General features: G+C 38.3%; 1 protein-coding gene across 39 annotated transcripts in view; it reads right to left on the bottom strand.

The window, feature by feature from the left end:
- Nucleotides 1-17783, bottom strand: part of LMO7 (LIM domain 7) — a 310361-nt gene that overhangs the window by 119094 nt on the left and 173484 nt on the right. For all 39 annotated transcript variants that reach the window (XR_010150516.1, XR_010150517.1, XM_016925377.3 and 36 more), the window contains one exon: nt 12349-12418. Coding sequence is in view for 35 of the 39 variants with exons in the window: in XM_016925377.3 (XP_016780866.2) it covers nt 12349-12418 (70 nt within the window). In the remaining 4 variants the exon portion in view is untranslated. The remainder of the gene's footprint in view (nt 1-12348; nt 12419-17783) is intronic.

Raw genomic sequence — 17783 nt, 5'->3', positions numbered from 1 at the left:
ATTTAAATTATACAGCAGGTTCCCCAGGTGAATTTTCTATTGCTGCTGGAAAGGAACAACCCGATGTGTCAGCAGTGATCACCACATAGAGCAGGTCACACCATTTTGCCGTGGGAGAGTGAGGGGAAGTGTGTAGGAGAGTAAAGATGAAAGAGTCAGAAGTAATTTCACACAGGTACAAGAACATTAGCCAATAAAAACTTTCCAGAAAATAGCAGTAAGAAGGGATGCATAGACTTGCCTTTTATTTATTTCCCTTGCCATTATGAAGGCAAGGGAAACTGATACAACCAACATCTTAAGCTAGCTGGCATCACTGCCCATTTCCTGCTTTCTACAGCATTCCTGAATGAGGAGACAATCTTCCCAGCCTCTATGGTCATGCCTTACACATTCTACTCCTGAAAGTAATCTGAAAGATGCTCAATTCAGCACATATTTTTTACACAAATGTGAATATACTGAGGATTTTCCCACTGAGCCCACTGACACAGACATTCAGAGGAATTTGATTCAAACCAAATTTTCTAGAATATCTTTGCTTTTCAAAGGGAAATTAAAATGGAAAGCATAAGTAGGTAATCAAATCTACAGTCAGCCAGCCAAAGAGCCTGTGTAAAGGGCAGTGTTTAATTTCTTAATTCTTTAGCTCAGTAGTTCTCAATCAGGGACGATTTTATCCCATGGGAGTCACTGGCAATGTCAAGAGATATTTTTAACTGTCACAAATGGGGGAATGGCATCTAGTGAGTAGAGGCCAGGGATACTGCTCAAGATTCCACAATGCACACGACAGACCTCCACAACAAAGAATTATCTGGCCAAAGTGTCAACAGTGCCAAGGCTGAGAAACCTTGCTTTAGCTAAATGCAAATAAATCATGAGTGGTCCAGGCTGACTATAGGTTTTGGGGTTAATGACATCCCTGATGTTTCTACACATTTTATATTTTGTGCACACTAACATATCAGATGGTAAACATTATTCTGGTTCAATAGCTCTTCTTACCATCAGGATATCTCACCTGTTTTTCAAGGTTTTGTTTTGAGATTGGGTTTTTTAAAAAAAATCCCAAATAAAGTTTTGGTTTTGAGTTTCAGTGATTTGAACATACCCACATTTAACAACAGCTATTTTTCTGGAAGACTGAAACTCTTGGGTTAGATTTTTTTAAAATCATGGCTTTGTGAAGAACAGAAAGAAGAGATAGAGAACATGTATTTCTTTATAAAATTAAACTCAGCCAAGTGAGAAAAGCCCTATCTCTATAAGAAAAAAAAATCTAGGAAAACATGGTTACTGTCCTCCCAAAGAAAAAATAATTGCATGAATGTTTCAAGCAAAGCATTCAATATATTTCCAAACCATCTAAACATCTCTCTCTGTATTGCCATTGCTCAAGGGATATCTTCTATGGTTTTCCCACAGGTCCATATGCAAAAGGTAAATCCATTGCCCTGACACCGAAGCTAAATACACATGGTAGCTGAGGTTACTTGGATGAAAAGCATAGCTATAGCAAAGGATGTAAGAAAGGAGTAATGGAAGATGGGGTGTGGAACACCGTAACAACTCAGCTTAAACGCTTACACAGAAATTTTTACTATATTTGAATCGCCTTGGTGTATCTACCTTACACAAACCTCCTTCACAGTACCCACGTCAACCTGAACTGAATGAGCCAAAAAAAAAAACAACACTCCTGACCACAGCTCATTTGGCCAAGACGACTGTCTTCTTATGGAACTCATCCACAGGCTGGCCAGTGACCTGGGATATCTGTAGCCTTCAAAGAAAAGGAATCCATTCAGATTCCTCTCTGGGAACCTCAACTAAGAGACACCAAAAAAATTCTGCTGGAAATGGGGAAAACTGGGTGAAGAGTACAGAGGACATTTTTGTACTTTTTTTTTTTTTTTTTTGGCAGCTTCCTGTGAATCTATATTTATTTCAAAGTAAAAAGTTTTTTTTTTTTTAAAAAAAAGGTATTAACTAAAACATGTACCTATCTGTATTAATTTCCTAGAGCTATATTTGGTACTTTGTTCCTTTTGGTACAACGTACCAAAAACCAGGTGGCTTAAGGCAACAAAGATTTTTTGTCTTACAATTCTGGATGCTACAAGTCCAAAATCAAGGTGTTAGCAAAGCCACACTCCCTATGAAATCTATGATTTGCCAGCAATCGCAGGTGTTCTCTGGCTTGTAGATGCATCACTCCAATCCTATCTTTATATGGCATTCTTCCTGTGTGTCTGTGTTTTCACAGGCCATCTTTTTAGAAGGACACCAGTCATATTAAGATCAGGGGCCCTCCTTACCCCAGTATGAGCTCATTATAACTAGTTATATCATCTCCAACAACTCTATTCCCAAATAAGGTCACACTCTAAGGTACTGGGGCTTAGGACTTCAATATATTTAATTTTGGGGTTGGGGGGAACAATTCAACCTATAGCACTATCCCATCAAAGACCCAATTCTAGAATCTATTATTTTTCACAATGGAAATCTTGTTCATTCATTTCTTTAAAAAACCTTTGATCTCCTATACGTATCAGTCACTATGCTAGATGCTGTGAACACAAAAATGGCTAGTATGACAAGTCTGGCTCAGATTATTCATTCTTCTTCTGGAAGTGTCAACTAAGGCTTCTAACATCCTCCTCCTCAAGGAATCCTTAGAGGTCAGTCTTCACAGTTCCCCTACAACTGCTCATGGACATGCAACAAATGTCACAGTCCACTGTAATGCTCTGTGGCACATTTATTACGTGGTGCTTTCTTGCTTGTTTGCTAATTTATTTGCCTTGTCGTCCCTCCTTCACTAGAATGTAAACTCTTTGAGATCATGGTTTGTGACTTCTTTGTTCCTCTGATACGCAGCTGTAAACTAGAAAAATCTTCAACCTAGTAGGCATTCAATTATTTATTTAAAAAACAAACATTTTTTGACTATCTGCATGTCAGACCATCTGTATATTATCCTTTTAGTCCTCATAACAACCCTTCCAGGCATCTGCTGGAGCCCTAATTCATACTTGGAATTAAGGCTTTGAAAAGTTTTAATATAACCATCCTGACAAACAGGCATCAGAAGGAGTCAAGTGAGGCACGATGACAACTTTAAACCAATTGGGCTTAGCCCAATTCTGCAGCTGTGGTCACTCTTATGCTCCTATAGCCAATCGAAAATGCTCAGTGTCCTGTATTCGAAAAATATTCCTATTTAATATACCGGAAATACAGTTCACTTTAATTTCTAAAGATAAAATCTAAACTAGATAGAATTTCTGAAGCTTGAAATAGAAATACTTGGAGAGATCTCTGAATTTAAAAATAAAATACATTTGTGCTTTCATATAATCATACGATCAGAAAATTGAATAAAACCTCCACTGGCCAACAACAACAAACCACTACAATTCGAGCATTCCAAATATGCAGGGTGTTTGAGATCAAAGTCTAATTTGCTTTAAAATGCATGTAATTGATCCAAGAAATGACAATTTTAAATTAAAGCAATAAGCTATTTAATTCAAGCCATTTGAAAAAATATTTTCAATACTATTGAAACTTACTATTAAAAGTATATTATATAATAATAAGTTATTTTATAAGTCATTTTTATATAAAGCTTATTTGTTTTATTAAACTGAATATTTCCTCCAAGAAAGCGCAGTGGCTCACGCTTGTAATTCCAGCACTTTGGGAGGCCGAGGCGGGCAAATCCCAAGGTCAGGAGATCAAGACTACCCGGGCCAACGTGGTGAAACCCTGTCTCTACTAAAAAAAATACAAAAAAAAAAAAAAATTAGCTGCATGTGGTGCCGCGCGCCTGTAGTCCCAGCTACTCAGGAAGCTGAGGCAGGGGAATCGCTTCAACCCAGAAGGCGGAGTTTGCAGGGAGCCAAGATCACCCCACTGCTCTCCAGCCCAGCGACAGAGTAAGACTCCATCTCAAAAAAATTTTAAAAAAGACTTCAAAAACTAAATTTTTTTCATTTTATTCCTTAAATAACAAACCTCTTCTGACTCACTGTATTACTAGTAGAAAATTGTGTGTGTGTGTGTGTATACATATACACACAGAACCCACCAATCTTAGGTGTTCTCCTATTTTTGGAAAGGGCTCACAAGCTCCAGGGTCCTACAAACCTCCCCTCTCCTCCTGAAGAGGGGGTGAGTGGGGGTGGGACAAATAGAGTCACAGCATGAGAATGATTTTTAGAAAAGTACAGGATAAAACTTGGGTAGAAATATTTAAATTGTACAGCTCTATGTGTATGTATATACATACACACACACATACACACGTAATTTTTTTTTTTTTTTTTTTTGAGACGGAGTCTCGCTCTGTCGCCCAGGCTGGAGTTCAGTGGCATGATCTTGGCTAACTGCAAGCTCCACCTCCTGGGTTCACACCATTCTCCTGCCTCAGCCTCCCCAGCAAGTGGGACTACAGGCACACGCAGCCATACCTGGCTAATTTTTGTATTTTTAGTAGAGACAGGGTTTCACCGTGTTAGCCAGGATGGTCGTGATCTCCTGACCTTGTGATCCGCCCGCCTTGGCCTCCCAAAGTGCTGGGATTAAAGGCGTGAGCCACCGCACCCGGCCTATATAATTTGAAACCACTAAAATTATTAGGTCAGCTGTCTATTAATGATAGATATAGAATGGAGGCAACTTGGTAGGAAGGAAGGAATTAATATTTGAGCCCAGCTGCTCTGGGAACTTTATGCATATTTTATTTTGAAATAAAATTATTAAAAATTTTTCATTCCTTCTCTCCTAGACAGATATTTTCTGAGAAACACTCTGCAACCAACACCCTTATCAAGAATTTAATGACATTTTCATAACTTGTGCAAATCCAGAAATTTTGGTATTGCTAACTTTAATTACCCATGCCTTTAACATCTGTAAACACATGAATGGTCAAACAGAAGCTTCCTGAATGCACTATAAACAGCATGAATAGTGTAAAAATAGTAAGGTTTCTGTTTACATTCTAATTATTAGCTATTTTAAACTTCAGAGTTTTCTGAAGTTGACTTAACAGACTCCTATCATTGCGTTGATTTTTAAGGATTTCTAACATTTTAAAAATTATCCATCATTTGTATTTGATTGTAAATTATTTCCGCAGACAACGCCCCACATTATTATTGTCCTCTGAAATGTCTTACCCCGTCTGAGTAGCTACCTTGGGACAGTGTGGGGTATATTTTATACACAAAATCCTGATATGAAAGCTAGAAAGAACCTACAGAACCATCACATTCATTTTATGGGTAACATTATTGCGGCAAAGAGAAAGACAGAGACTTGTGCAACCTCACACAGGACTTTGGTGGGAAACCTATTACATAAAGTAACAGAGTTAGCAGGCCTTGACTATTTTGGAAATGCACTTAGGATCTGTGTGCTGGCTGAGGGTAATGCACAAGCATCATGTGGCAGAAACATAACAACTGGTGCACATTTCGCAATCTGGGCCACCATTGTGGTAGCCAGCAAACAGCGCACACAGGGCTGAGCTTCAGAAGGTGACCCTGAACAAATGCAATTTGTGGAAGAAATAAGCCAAGAAAGGAAATATATGAAGTTTGAGGGCACAAACATCAAAACAAACAAGCAATTAAAAATTAAAATAAGGGAGGAGCCAAGATGGCCGAATAGGAACAGCTCCAGTCTACAGCTCCCAGCATGAGCGACGCAGAAGACGGGTGATGTCTGCATTTCCATCTGCGGTACCGTGTTCATCTCACTAGGGAGTGCCAGACAGTGGGCGCAGGACAGTGGGTGCAGTGCACCATGCATGAGCCAAAGCAGGGTGAGGCATTGCCTCACTCGGGAAGCGCAAGGGGTCAGGGAGTTCCCTTTCCTAGTCAAAGAAAGGGGTGACAGATGGTACCTGGAAAATCGGGTCACTCCCACTTCAATACTGCGCTTTTCTGACGGGCTTAAAAAACACCACACCAGGAGATTATATCCCACACCTGGCTCGGAGGGTCCTACGCCCACGGAGTCTCGCTGATTGCTAGCACAGCAGTCTGACATCAAACTGCAAGGCAGCAGCGAGGCTGAGGGAGGGGCGCCTGCCATTGCCCAGGCTTGCTTAGGTAAACAAAGCAGTTGGGAAGCTCAAACTGGGTGGAACCCACCACAGCTCAAGAAGGCCTGCCTGCCTCTGTAGGCTCCACCTCTGGGGGCAGAACACAGACAAACAAAAAGACAGCAGTAACCTCTGCAAACTTAAATGTCCCTGTCTGACAGCTTTGAAGAGAGCAGTGGTTCTCCCAGCACGCAGCTGGAGATCTGAGAACGGGCAGACTGCCTCCTCAAGTGGGTCCCTCACCCCTGACCCCTGACCCCTGAGTAGCCTAACTGGGAGGCACCCCCCAGTAGGGGCAGACTGACACCTCACATGGCCGGGAACTCCTCTGAGACAAAACTTCCAGAGGAACGATCAGACAGCAGCATTCGCGGTTCACGAAAATCCGCTGTTCTGCAGACACCGCTGCTGATACCCAGGCAAACAGGGTCTGGAGTGGACCTCTAGCAAACTCCAACAGACCTGCAGCTGAGGGTCCTGTCTGTTAGAAGGAAAACTAACAAACAGAAAGGACATCCACACCAAAAACCCATCTGTACATCACCATCATCAAAGACCAAAAGCCGACAAAACCACAAAGATGGGGAAAAAACAGCAGAAAAACTGGAAACTCTAAAAAGCAGAGTGCCTCTCCTCCTCCAAAGAAACGCAGTTCCTCACCAGCAATGGAACAAAGCTGGACAGAGAATGACTTTGACGAGTTGAGAGAAGAAGGCTTCAGACAATCAAACTACTCCGAGCTACAGGAGGAAATTCAAACCAAGGCAAAGAAGCTGAAAACTTTGAAAAAAATTTAGACGAATGTATAACTAGAATAACCAATACAGAGAAGAGCTTAAAGGAGCTGATGGAGCTAAAAGCCAAGGCTCGAGAACTACGTGACGAACGCAGAAGCCTCAGGAGCTGATGCGATCAACTGGAAGAAAGGGTATCAGTGATGGAAGATGAAATGAATGAAATGAAGCAAGAAGGGAAGTTTAGAGAAAAAAGAATAAAAACAAACAAACAAAGCGTCCAAAAAATATGGGACTATGTGAAAAGACCAAATCTACATCTCATTGGTGTACCTGAAAGTGACGGGGAGAATGGAACCAAGTTGGAAAACACTCTGCAGGATATTATCCAGGAGAACTTCCCCAATCTAGCAAGGCAGGCCAACATTCAGATTCAGGAAATACAGAGAACGCCACAAAGATACTCCTTGAGAAGAGCAACTCCAAGACACATAATTGTCAGATTCACCAAAGTTGAAATGAAGGAAAAAATGTTAAGGGCAGCCAGAGAGAAAGGACGGGTTACCCACAAGGGAAGCCCATCAGACCAACAGCGGATCTGTCAGCAGAAACTCTACAAGCCAGAAGAGAGTGGGGGCCAATATTCAACACTCTTAAAGAAAAGAATTTTCAACCCAGAATTTCATACCCAGCCAAACTAAGCTTCATAAGTGAAGGAGAAATAAAATACTTTACAGACAAGCAAATGCTGAGAGATTTTCTCACCACCAGTCCTGCCCTAAAAGAGCTCCTGAAGGAAGCGCTAAACATGGAAAGGAACAAGCGATACCAGCCGCTGCAAAATCATGCCAAAATGTAAAGACCATCGAGACTAGGAAGAAACTACATCAACTAACGAGCAAAATAACCAGCTAACATCATAATGACAGGTTCAAATTCACACATAACAAGATTAACTTTAAATGTAAATGGACTAAATGCTCCAATTAAAAGACACAGACTGGCAAATTGGATAAAGAGTCAAGACCCATCAGTGTGCTGTATTCAGGAAACCCATCTCACATAGGCTCAAAATAAAAGGATGGAGGAAGATCTACCAAGCAAATGGAAAATAAAAAAAGGCAGGGATTGCAATCTCAGTCTCTGATGAAACAGACTTTAAACCAACAAAGATCAAAAGAGACAAAGAAGGCCATTACATAATGGTAAAGGGATCAATTCAAAAAGAAGAGCTAACTATCCTAAATATATATGCACCCAATACAGGAGCACCCAGATTCATAAAGCAAGTCCTGAGTGACCAACAAAGAGACTTAGACTCCCACACAATAGTAATGGGAGACTTTAACACCCCACTGTCAACATTAGACAGATCAACGAGACAGAAAGTCAACAAGGATACCCAGGAATTGAACTCGGCTCTGCACCAAAAGGACCTAATAGACATCTACAGAACTCTCCACCCCAAATCAACAGAATATACATTTTTTTCAGCACCACACCACACCTATTCCAAAATTGACCACATAGTTGGAAGTAAAGCTCTCCTCAGCAAATGTAAAAGAACAGAAATTATAACAAACTGTCTCTCAGACCACAGGGCAATCAAACTAGAACTGAGGATTAAGAAACTCACTCAAAACCGCTCAACTACATGGAAACTGAACAACCTGCTCCTGAATGACTACTGGGTACATAACGAAATGAAGGCAGAAATAAAGATGTTCTTTGAAACCAACGAGAACAAAGACACAACATAACAGAATCTCTGGGACACATTCAAAGCAGTGTGTAGAGGGAAATTTATAGCACTAAATGCCCACAAGAGAAAGCAGGAAAGATCCAAAATTGACACCCTAACATCACAATGAAAAGAACTAGAAAAGCAAGAGCAAACACATTCAAAAGCTAGCAGAAGGCAAGGAATAACTAAAATTAGAGCAGAACTGAAGGAAATAGAGACACAAAAAACCTTTCAAAAAATTAATGAATCCAGGAGCTGGTTTTCTGAAAGGATCAACAAAATTGATAGACCGCTAGCAAGACTAATAAAGACAAAAAGAGAGAAGAATCAAATAGACGCAACAAAAAATGATAAAGGGGATATCACCACTGATCCCACAGAAATACAAACTACCATCAGAGAATACTACAAAACCCTCTATGCAAATAAACTAGAAAATCTAGAAGAAATGGATAAATTCCTCGACACATACACTCTCCCAAGACTAAACCAGGAAGAAGTTGAATCTCTGAACAGACCAATGACAGGATCTGAAATTGTGGAAATAATTCATAGCTTACCAACCAAAAACAGTCCAGGACCAGATGGATTCACAGCCAAATACTACCAGAGGTACAAGGAGGAACTGGTACCATTCCTTCTGAAACTATTCCAATCAATAGAAAAAGAGGGAATCCTCCCTAACTCATTTTATGAGGCCAGCACCATCCTGATACCAAAGCCAGGCAGAGACACAACAAAAAAAGAGAATTTTAGACCAATATCCTTGATGAACATTGATGCAAAAATCCTCAATAAAATACTGGCAAAACGAATTCAGCAGCACATCAAAAAGCTTATCCACCATGATCAAGTGGGCTTCATCCCTGGGATGCAAGGCTGGTTCAATATATGCAAATCAATCAATGTAATCCAGCATATAAACAGAACCAAAGACAAAAACCACATGATTATCTCAATAGATGCAGAAAAAGCCTTTGACAAAATTCAACAACCCTTCATGCTAAAAACTCTCAATAAATTAGGTATTGATGGGACGTATCTGAAAATAATAAGAGCTATAAGAGCTATCTATGACAAACCCACAGCCAATATCTTAATGAATGGGCAAAAACTGGAAGCATTCCCTTTGAAAACTGGCACAAGACAGGGATGCCCTCTCTCACCACTCCTATTCAACATAGTGTTGGAAGTTCTGGCCAGGGCAATTAGGCAGGAGAAGGAAATAAATGGTATTCAATTAGGAAAAGAGGAAGTCAAATTGTCCCTGTTTGCAGATGACATGATTGTATATTTAGAAAACCCCATCATCTCAGCCCAAAATCTCCTGAAGCTGATAAGCAACTTCAGCAAAGTCTCAGGATACAAAATCAATGTGCAAAAATCACAAGCATTCTTATACACCAATAACAGACAAACAGAGAGCCAAATCATGAGTGAACTCCCATTCACAATTGCTTCAAAGAGAATAAAATACCTAGGAATCCAACTTACAAGGGATGTGAAGGACCTCTTCAAGGAGAACTACAAACCACTGCTCAATGAAATAAAAGAGGATACAAACAAATGGAAGAACATTCCATGCTCATGGATAGGAAGAATCAATATCGTGAAAATGGCCATACTGCCCAAGGTAATTTATAGATTCAATGCCATCCCCATCAAGCTACCAATGACTTTCTTCACAGAATTGGAAAAAACTACTTTAAAGTTCATATGGAACCAAAAAAGGGCCCGCATCACCAAGTCAATCCTAAGCCAAAAGAACAAAGCTGGAGGCATCACGCTACCTGACCTCAAACTATACTACAAGGCTATAGTAACCAAAACAGCATGGTACTGCTACCAAAACAGAGATATAGACCAATGGAACAGAACAGAGCCCTCAGAAATAATGCTGCATATCTACAACTATCTGAGCTTTGACAAACCTGACAAAAACAAGCAATGGGGAAAGGATTCCCTATTTAATAAATGGTGCTGGGAAAACTGGCTAGCCATATGTAGAAAGCTGAAACTGGATCCCTTCCTTACACCTTATACAAAAATTAATTCCAGATGGATTAAAGACTTAAACGTTAGACCTAAAACCATAAAAACCCTAGAAGAAAACCTAGGCATTACCATTCAGGACATAGGCATGGGCAAGGACTTCATGTCTAAAACACCAAAAGCAATGGCAACAAAAGCCAAAATTGACAAATGGGATCTAATTAAACTAAAGAGCTTCTGCACAGCAAAAGAAACTACCATTAGAGTGAACAGGCAACCTACAAAATGGGAGAAAATTTTCACAACCTACTCATCTGACAAAGGGCTAATATCCAGAATCTACAATGAACTCAAACAAATTTATAAGAAAAAAACAAACAACCCCATCAAAAAGTGGGCGAAGGACATGGACAGACACTTCTCAAAAGAAGACATTTATGCAGCCAAAAAACACATGAAAAAATGCTCATCATCACTGGCCATCACAGAAATGCAAATCAAAACCACAGTGAGATACCACCTCACACCAGTTAGAATGGCAATCATTAAAAAGTCAGGAAAAAACAGGTGCTGGAGAGGATGTGGAGAAATAGGAACACTTTTACACTGTTGGTGGGACTGTAAACTAGTTCATCCATTGTGGAAGTCAGTGTGGCGATTCCTCAGGGATCTAGAACTAGAAATACCATTTGACCCAGCAATCCCATCACTGGGTATATACCCAAAGGATTATAAATCATGCTGCTGTAAAGACACATGCACATGTATGTTTATTGCAGCACTATTCAAAATAGCAAAGACTTGGAACCAAGCCAAATGTCCAACAATGATAGACTGGATTAAGAAAATGTGGCACATATACACCACAGAATACTATGCAGCCATAAAAAATGATGCGTTCATGTCCTTTGTAGGGACATGGATGAAACTGGAAATCATCATTCTCAGTAAACTATCGCAAGGACAAAAAACCAAACACCGCATGTTCTCACTCATAGGTGGGAATTGAACAATGAAAACACATGGACACAGGAAGGGGAACATCACACTCTGGGGACTGTTGTGGGGTTGGGGGATGGGGGAGGGATAGCATTAGGAGATATACCTAATGCTAAATGACGGGTTAATGGGTGCAGCACACCAGCATGGCACATGTATACATATGTAACTAACCTGCACGTTGTGCACATGTACCCTAAAACTTAAAGTATAATAATAATAAAAAAAGAGAAAAAAGCAAAGTATAGGCAATACATATGCTACCATTTATCTAAAATTATATATACATAAGTACATATTATATGTTTATTTGTAAATTAAATTTTTCTGAAATGATACAGGAGAAAATAGGAAACATGGATCTGAGGTAGAAGGTATTCGTACTTTGTGTATATTTTGATGTTGAAATTTTCTACTATATACATGCATTTTTCATTTTTAAAATTAGCAATTTAGTTTAGAAATTAGTAACCACTAAAACACAAGTATGTCATCTATATCATTTGTGCCATTTAAATATACATCTAGTTTTTCTTATTAAATAAATAAATAAATAAATAAATAAAAGCCTCCAGGCAAAAGGGAAACAGAGAAAGGAACTGCAGATAAAAGGAGGACATCACCAAACACACTTTGCTTCAGCAAAAAAACCATAACCTAATTTCAGTGGTAATTGCAGATACAAAAATCTGCCTATGCCCACCTCTTTACATTTCAAAGACAAATAAATTTAGTTGTGAAGATAATTTACTACTTACCAATCCTGCTATTGGTGTAGACAGTCTATTGATCTTCTTAATGACGCCAGGTTTAAGCTTATTAATCAAACTGAAAGTAAATAAATAACAGATGCAATTACAAGATGCCAATATCAGGTTTTTTGTTAGCATTCTCAAAAATCACATATATCACTATTCCCTCCCCTCAATGTGTTATACAGAGAGCCAACAGCCCATCAAAAAGCAAATAACCAAGATATCAAGTCTAGAGACAAAGAAGAGCACCACACACAACGGTGAGTTGTTCTCCATAGTCTATATCCTTTATGTGTAGACACAGACCCACTTCTATATCCAAAGCCATCCTTCAAAGAGTTAGTTTCACATTAAAGAAAAGTAATATTTCGTTCTGCTTCAACTGCCAGTTTAAGAATCTCTTCATCATAATTTATCTCACTTCACCCAAAGAATACTATTTTCTACTAATAGTTTTCATTGATTGTTTTTCTCAAACTGATCATTTTTAAAGGTAGCTTCAAAATCATATTATTTTGCCACATTTAAAAGGTGAGCTGGACTCATACAATAGTCAACTAGTTTTTATTGGTAACTCATTCAAGTCCATAATTGATTGCTTTATTACCGCAGCAGAATGACTGGGCAAACATTAAATTCAATGTACCAGAACTCCCCCAAATTAACTGAGTTACCTCAGAATCTAGTATTTTAGATTAAACAGAACCAGTTTAAGTTAATATGAAAGACACTGCAAAGATATCTATGTCTGCCAACTCTATAAAAAAGAAACTCAGCTTTGACAACTGAAACTTGAGTACAATTTTGCTTCTAAATCTAGATTATTATGAATTCTTTTTTCTTGATTTGTTCACTGACACTGTGCCAGGTTGCGTAGAAATTTAATACTATAAAAATGCTTTTCTATTAATGTTAGCTTGGTTAATTAATCATTAATCACTGTCAGAGAACAGTATCTTGAAACTGATTTTCCTATTCAAAAACCCATCCACAAGAACTAATTTTTTAGGCTGTAACAGAGCTCCAAAAAGAAAGCAAATAAAGGAGAAATCATTAAACATTCTTAATTTACTGGTCTCCTTAGCACAATGGGCAGCAAAAAAAAAAAAAAAAAAAATCTGAAGCCTGTGGAATGTCACTCCTTCAACATTCCAAAGACTTATATATACACACTTGAGTTTGCTGGAAATAAAAAAAGACAAAAGTCTTGATTTAATAACCTACAGAATGTTGTTCAACAGGATTCAAAATTATAAAACAGTGGCTTCTGAAGATCTAGTTTGGTGAACAAAGATGTTTTCCTGTTTTCATGGTTTCTACACACAAAGATCATTAGACAAGTTAGTTAATATAGTTAATAATACCATTCTCTCAACGCAATTTCCTAGAACAATTATTCCATGATACCTAATTTCTGATTTGTACACAGAAAGCCAAGTAGAAAGCAAAGCTTTCTCCCTTCATGTCCACATGATTTTTTTCTTAATCACTAGCTGAGGAGTCAGAAAAGAATTGAGTAAGTTTATAAGAAATAACAATTGCAAATTAATTCTTCTAGTTGTTCCCTATTAACAAGGTATTTCTATATTTCTGTTACTGGTGGCATTCTTGCAATGCATAGAAGAACTAGTAACTGTTGCATTACTGAATAGGAACATAATTCTGGAAAGTATAAATCAAGAAATTATTTGCAGTTTGTGACCACTAGCTCAGCACTGGCTTATAGTAATGTGTATTTTGAAATTTGATCTTTAAATGACATAAAATAGAGGCCATTATGAGCTGAGGCAACACATAAAATGTCAGGAAAGTCTGGCAGGAGGAAGAGTATCATAAATTTCTGCTCCACCTATTTGAGTCACTGGTGACTTTGGCCAGGTCATTCAGTTAACCTGTTTATTTCACATACCATTTTTATATTACAGGTTTCATAAGAGAAAGTACATTTAAAAAAAATACAGTTTCTGGAATTAATAATAGCACAACCTACTCTCAATTTGGTCAGCCAAGGGAAGTAAGAGATACAGGTAAAGGAAATAGAAAAGATAAATGATGTCTCCCAATAATGAGTTAATTAACACTTCCCTCATCAGAAGGTTCAAAGCTATTACTTAGAAGTGACAGACACACAATGGATTAGCATTCCTTTTCCACCCTAAACCTTCAAGTACATGTGCAAACACGGAAATAAGCTGAGGAAAAAACAATAATCTGAATAACACACAAAGTAGCCTCTAAAAAATTGAGTCACTAAAGGAAAACTCTGTTTTATTTTGTTAGTAGTCACAATTCTAAGGACTACAAGATGGAGAAAAGACACATATAGTCTTGGCAAATACTGAACACCCATTAAATTTTGAATCATCAAAAATTATTTTCATATACAATTAAAGGAAACCCTTTTAGAAAAGTTCTTCTAAGGAGAAAAACAATGGGTCTTATAAAATCTAAACTTCTGTGAAATTTAAGTCTGCCTAGAGGATTAGGGGCATAGCCTTATGTCAAATCAAAAACAAGTATCATCTATGGAAATACTCTTCTACAAATAGAACTTCTTTGCATAATAAGCAATCTTCAATCACACATATGGAATTCCTAAGGTAACACTGGCTTCAGGTAACTGATTCTATTCAAGATTCAGATAACATAATAACCTTCCAGATACCTCTATGTACTAGGATCTAGAATCAGTCAAGGAGCCATTTTTTCAGCCTGTATTCCCTTGTTCCATCCCTCTAGCCCTAGGTAGAATTCTCTCTCTCTTCCCCCAAGACTTTCCCTAGGCCAGAGCCTAAACCTGGTTATGTGCTTGGTTAGTACAGCAGAGGCTTGCTCTTTTGGTAGGATTAAAACCAGAAGGAAGCACCTAGTAATCTGACACTTCCCAAGTCAGAGCATTCACAGTTTTGTCCTGCAATTTCTCTCCTTCTCCTTCAGCTCATCCCTTGCTAGGATCTGAATGTTGGAATTCCTCCCAAAACTCATACTTTGAAATCCTAACCCTGAAAGTAACAGTACTAGGAGGTGGAGCCCCTGGAAGGTGATTAGGTCATGAGAGTAGAACCCTCATGAATGGGATTAGGTCCCTCATAAAAGAGGCTCCTGAAAGCTGCCTTGCCCCTTCCACAACAAGAGGTTACAGTGAGAAGTCTGTCTATGAAGGAAGCAGGTCCTCACTATATGCCAAATATGCCAGTGCCATGATCTTGAACTTCCCAGCCTCCAGAACTGTGATAAATCCATTTCTATTGTTTATAAACTACCTAATTTATGGTATCTTGATATAGCAGCAGCCCAAACAGACTAAGACATCTCTCAAGTTGCCTCCTTCCTTTTCTTCTCACTCACCTCCCTCACTTTCAAATTGTCCGCTCCCTTCAAAGGAGTTGCACAATGACAGATACTAGAGAGCTGGCTCTGTTCAAAAGCCTTGTCAGTGAATAGAACCCACTTTAAATATAACTCAATTCAGAAAACTGTACATAAAGCTCAATATAATGTCTGGCTCAGTTATAAAAGCTTTAGTGAGAACAGAATTTGATGCTCTATTTCTAATAGTGTCCAGAAGCTAGTTCTAAATGCCAAATCTCATTTTTCCCTTTATCAGAAAGCTTTTCAGCTGAGGTACAAAATTTATGGACACCTTTTGAGCTCCTATTTCCAAAGATTTTCACAATGAACAAGGAAGATGACATTGAACAACATATCAATACACTGAATGAACTTTTTAACCTGTGATTTATTTTATTAGTCATTCACACATGAATATTTCTAATATCTTTCTGTCACATACATTTTCTAAATATACATCCTCACATTATCAAACTTCTATTAGTAACTAAAGTTTTAAAGATATAATAAAGGCATTATATTTTGTTCACAAATTAAAGAGCAATGATGATTTTGGGGTTTTTTTAATCTTTTATTTTTTTATTTCAGTGGATTTCTGGGGAACAGGTGGTGTTTGGTTACATGAATGAGTTCTTTAGTAGTGATTTCTAAGATTTTGGTGCACTCATCACTTGAGGAGTATCCACTGCACGCAATATGTAGTTTTTTATCCCTCAACACTCCCCACTCTTTCCCCCGAGTCCCCAAAGTCCAATGTATCATTCTTACGCCTTTGCATCCTCATAGCTTAGCTCCTACTTATGAGTGAGAACTTATAATATTTGGTTTTTCATTCCTGAGTTACTTCACTTAGAATAATGATCTCCCATTCTGTCCAGGTTGCTGCAAATGCCATTTTGTTCCTTTTTATGGCTGAGTAGTATTCCATGGTATATGCATATATACACCACATTTTCTTTATCCACTCATTGATTGATGGGCATTTGGGCTGGTTCCATATTCTTGCAAGTGCAAATTGCGCTGCTATAAACATGTGTGTGTAAGTATCTTTTTCATATAATGACTTATTTTCCTCTGGTAGATACCTAGTAATGGCAGATCTTTAAGGAATCTCCACACTGTTTTCCATAGTGGCTGTACTAGTTTACATTCCCACCAGCAGTGTAAAACTGTTCCCTTTTCACTGCATCCACACCAACAACTATTTTTTTTTAATTTTTTGATTATGGTCACTCTTGCAGGAGTGAGGTGGTATTACATTGTGGTTTTGATTTGCATTTCCCTGGTTATTAGTGATGCTGTACATTTTTCCATATGCTTTTTGGCCATTTGCATATCTTCTTTTGAGAATTGTCTATTTATGTCCTTAGCCCACTTTTGATGGGATTGTTTTTTTCTTGCTGATTTGTTTGAGTTCCCTGTAGATTACAGATATCAGTCCTTTGTCAGATGTATAGATTGCAAAGATTTTCTCCCACTTAGTGGGTTGTCTGTTTACTCTGCTGATTATTTCTTTTGCTGTGCAGAAGTTTTTTAATTTAATTAAGTCCCATCTATTTATCTTTGTTGGATTTGCTTTTGGGTTCTTGGTCATGAAGTCTTTGCCTAAGCCAATGTCTAGAAGGGCTTTTTCAATGTTATCTTCCAGAATCTTTATGGTCTCAGGTCTTAGATTTAAGTCTTTGATCCATCTTTAGTTGACTTTTGTATAAGGTGAGAGATGAGGATCCAGTTTCATTCTTCTACATGTGGCTTGCCAATTATCCCAACACCATTTGTTGAATAGGGTGTCCTTTCCCCACTTTATGTTTTTGTTTGCTTTGTGGAAGAGCAGTTGGCTGTAAATACTTGGCTTTATTTCTGGGTTCTTTATTCTGTTCTATTGGTCTATGTGCCTATTTTAAACAATGATTTTTGTTTAAACAATGACTTATCAAAATAAGTCATTATATGAAAAAGATACTTGCACACCCATGTTTATAGCAGCGCAATTTGCACTTGCAAGAATATGGAACCAGCCCAAATGCCCATCAATCAATGAGTGGATAAAGAAAATGTGGTGTATATATGCATATACCATGGAATAC

Source organism: Pan troglodytes, chromosome 14, assembly GCF_028858775.2.
Source record: "Pan troglodytes isolate AG18354 chromosome 14, NHGRI_mPanTro3-v2.0_pri, whole genome shotgun sequence".
NCBI classification, from domain to species: domain Eukaryota; kingdom Metazoa; phylum Chordata; class Mammalia; order Primates; family Hominidae; genus Pan; species Pan troglodytes.
The sequence above is the reverse complement of the archived record's forward strand: the minus strand, read 5'-3'. Positions and strand labels throughout refer to the sequence as shown.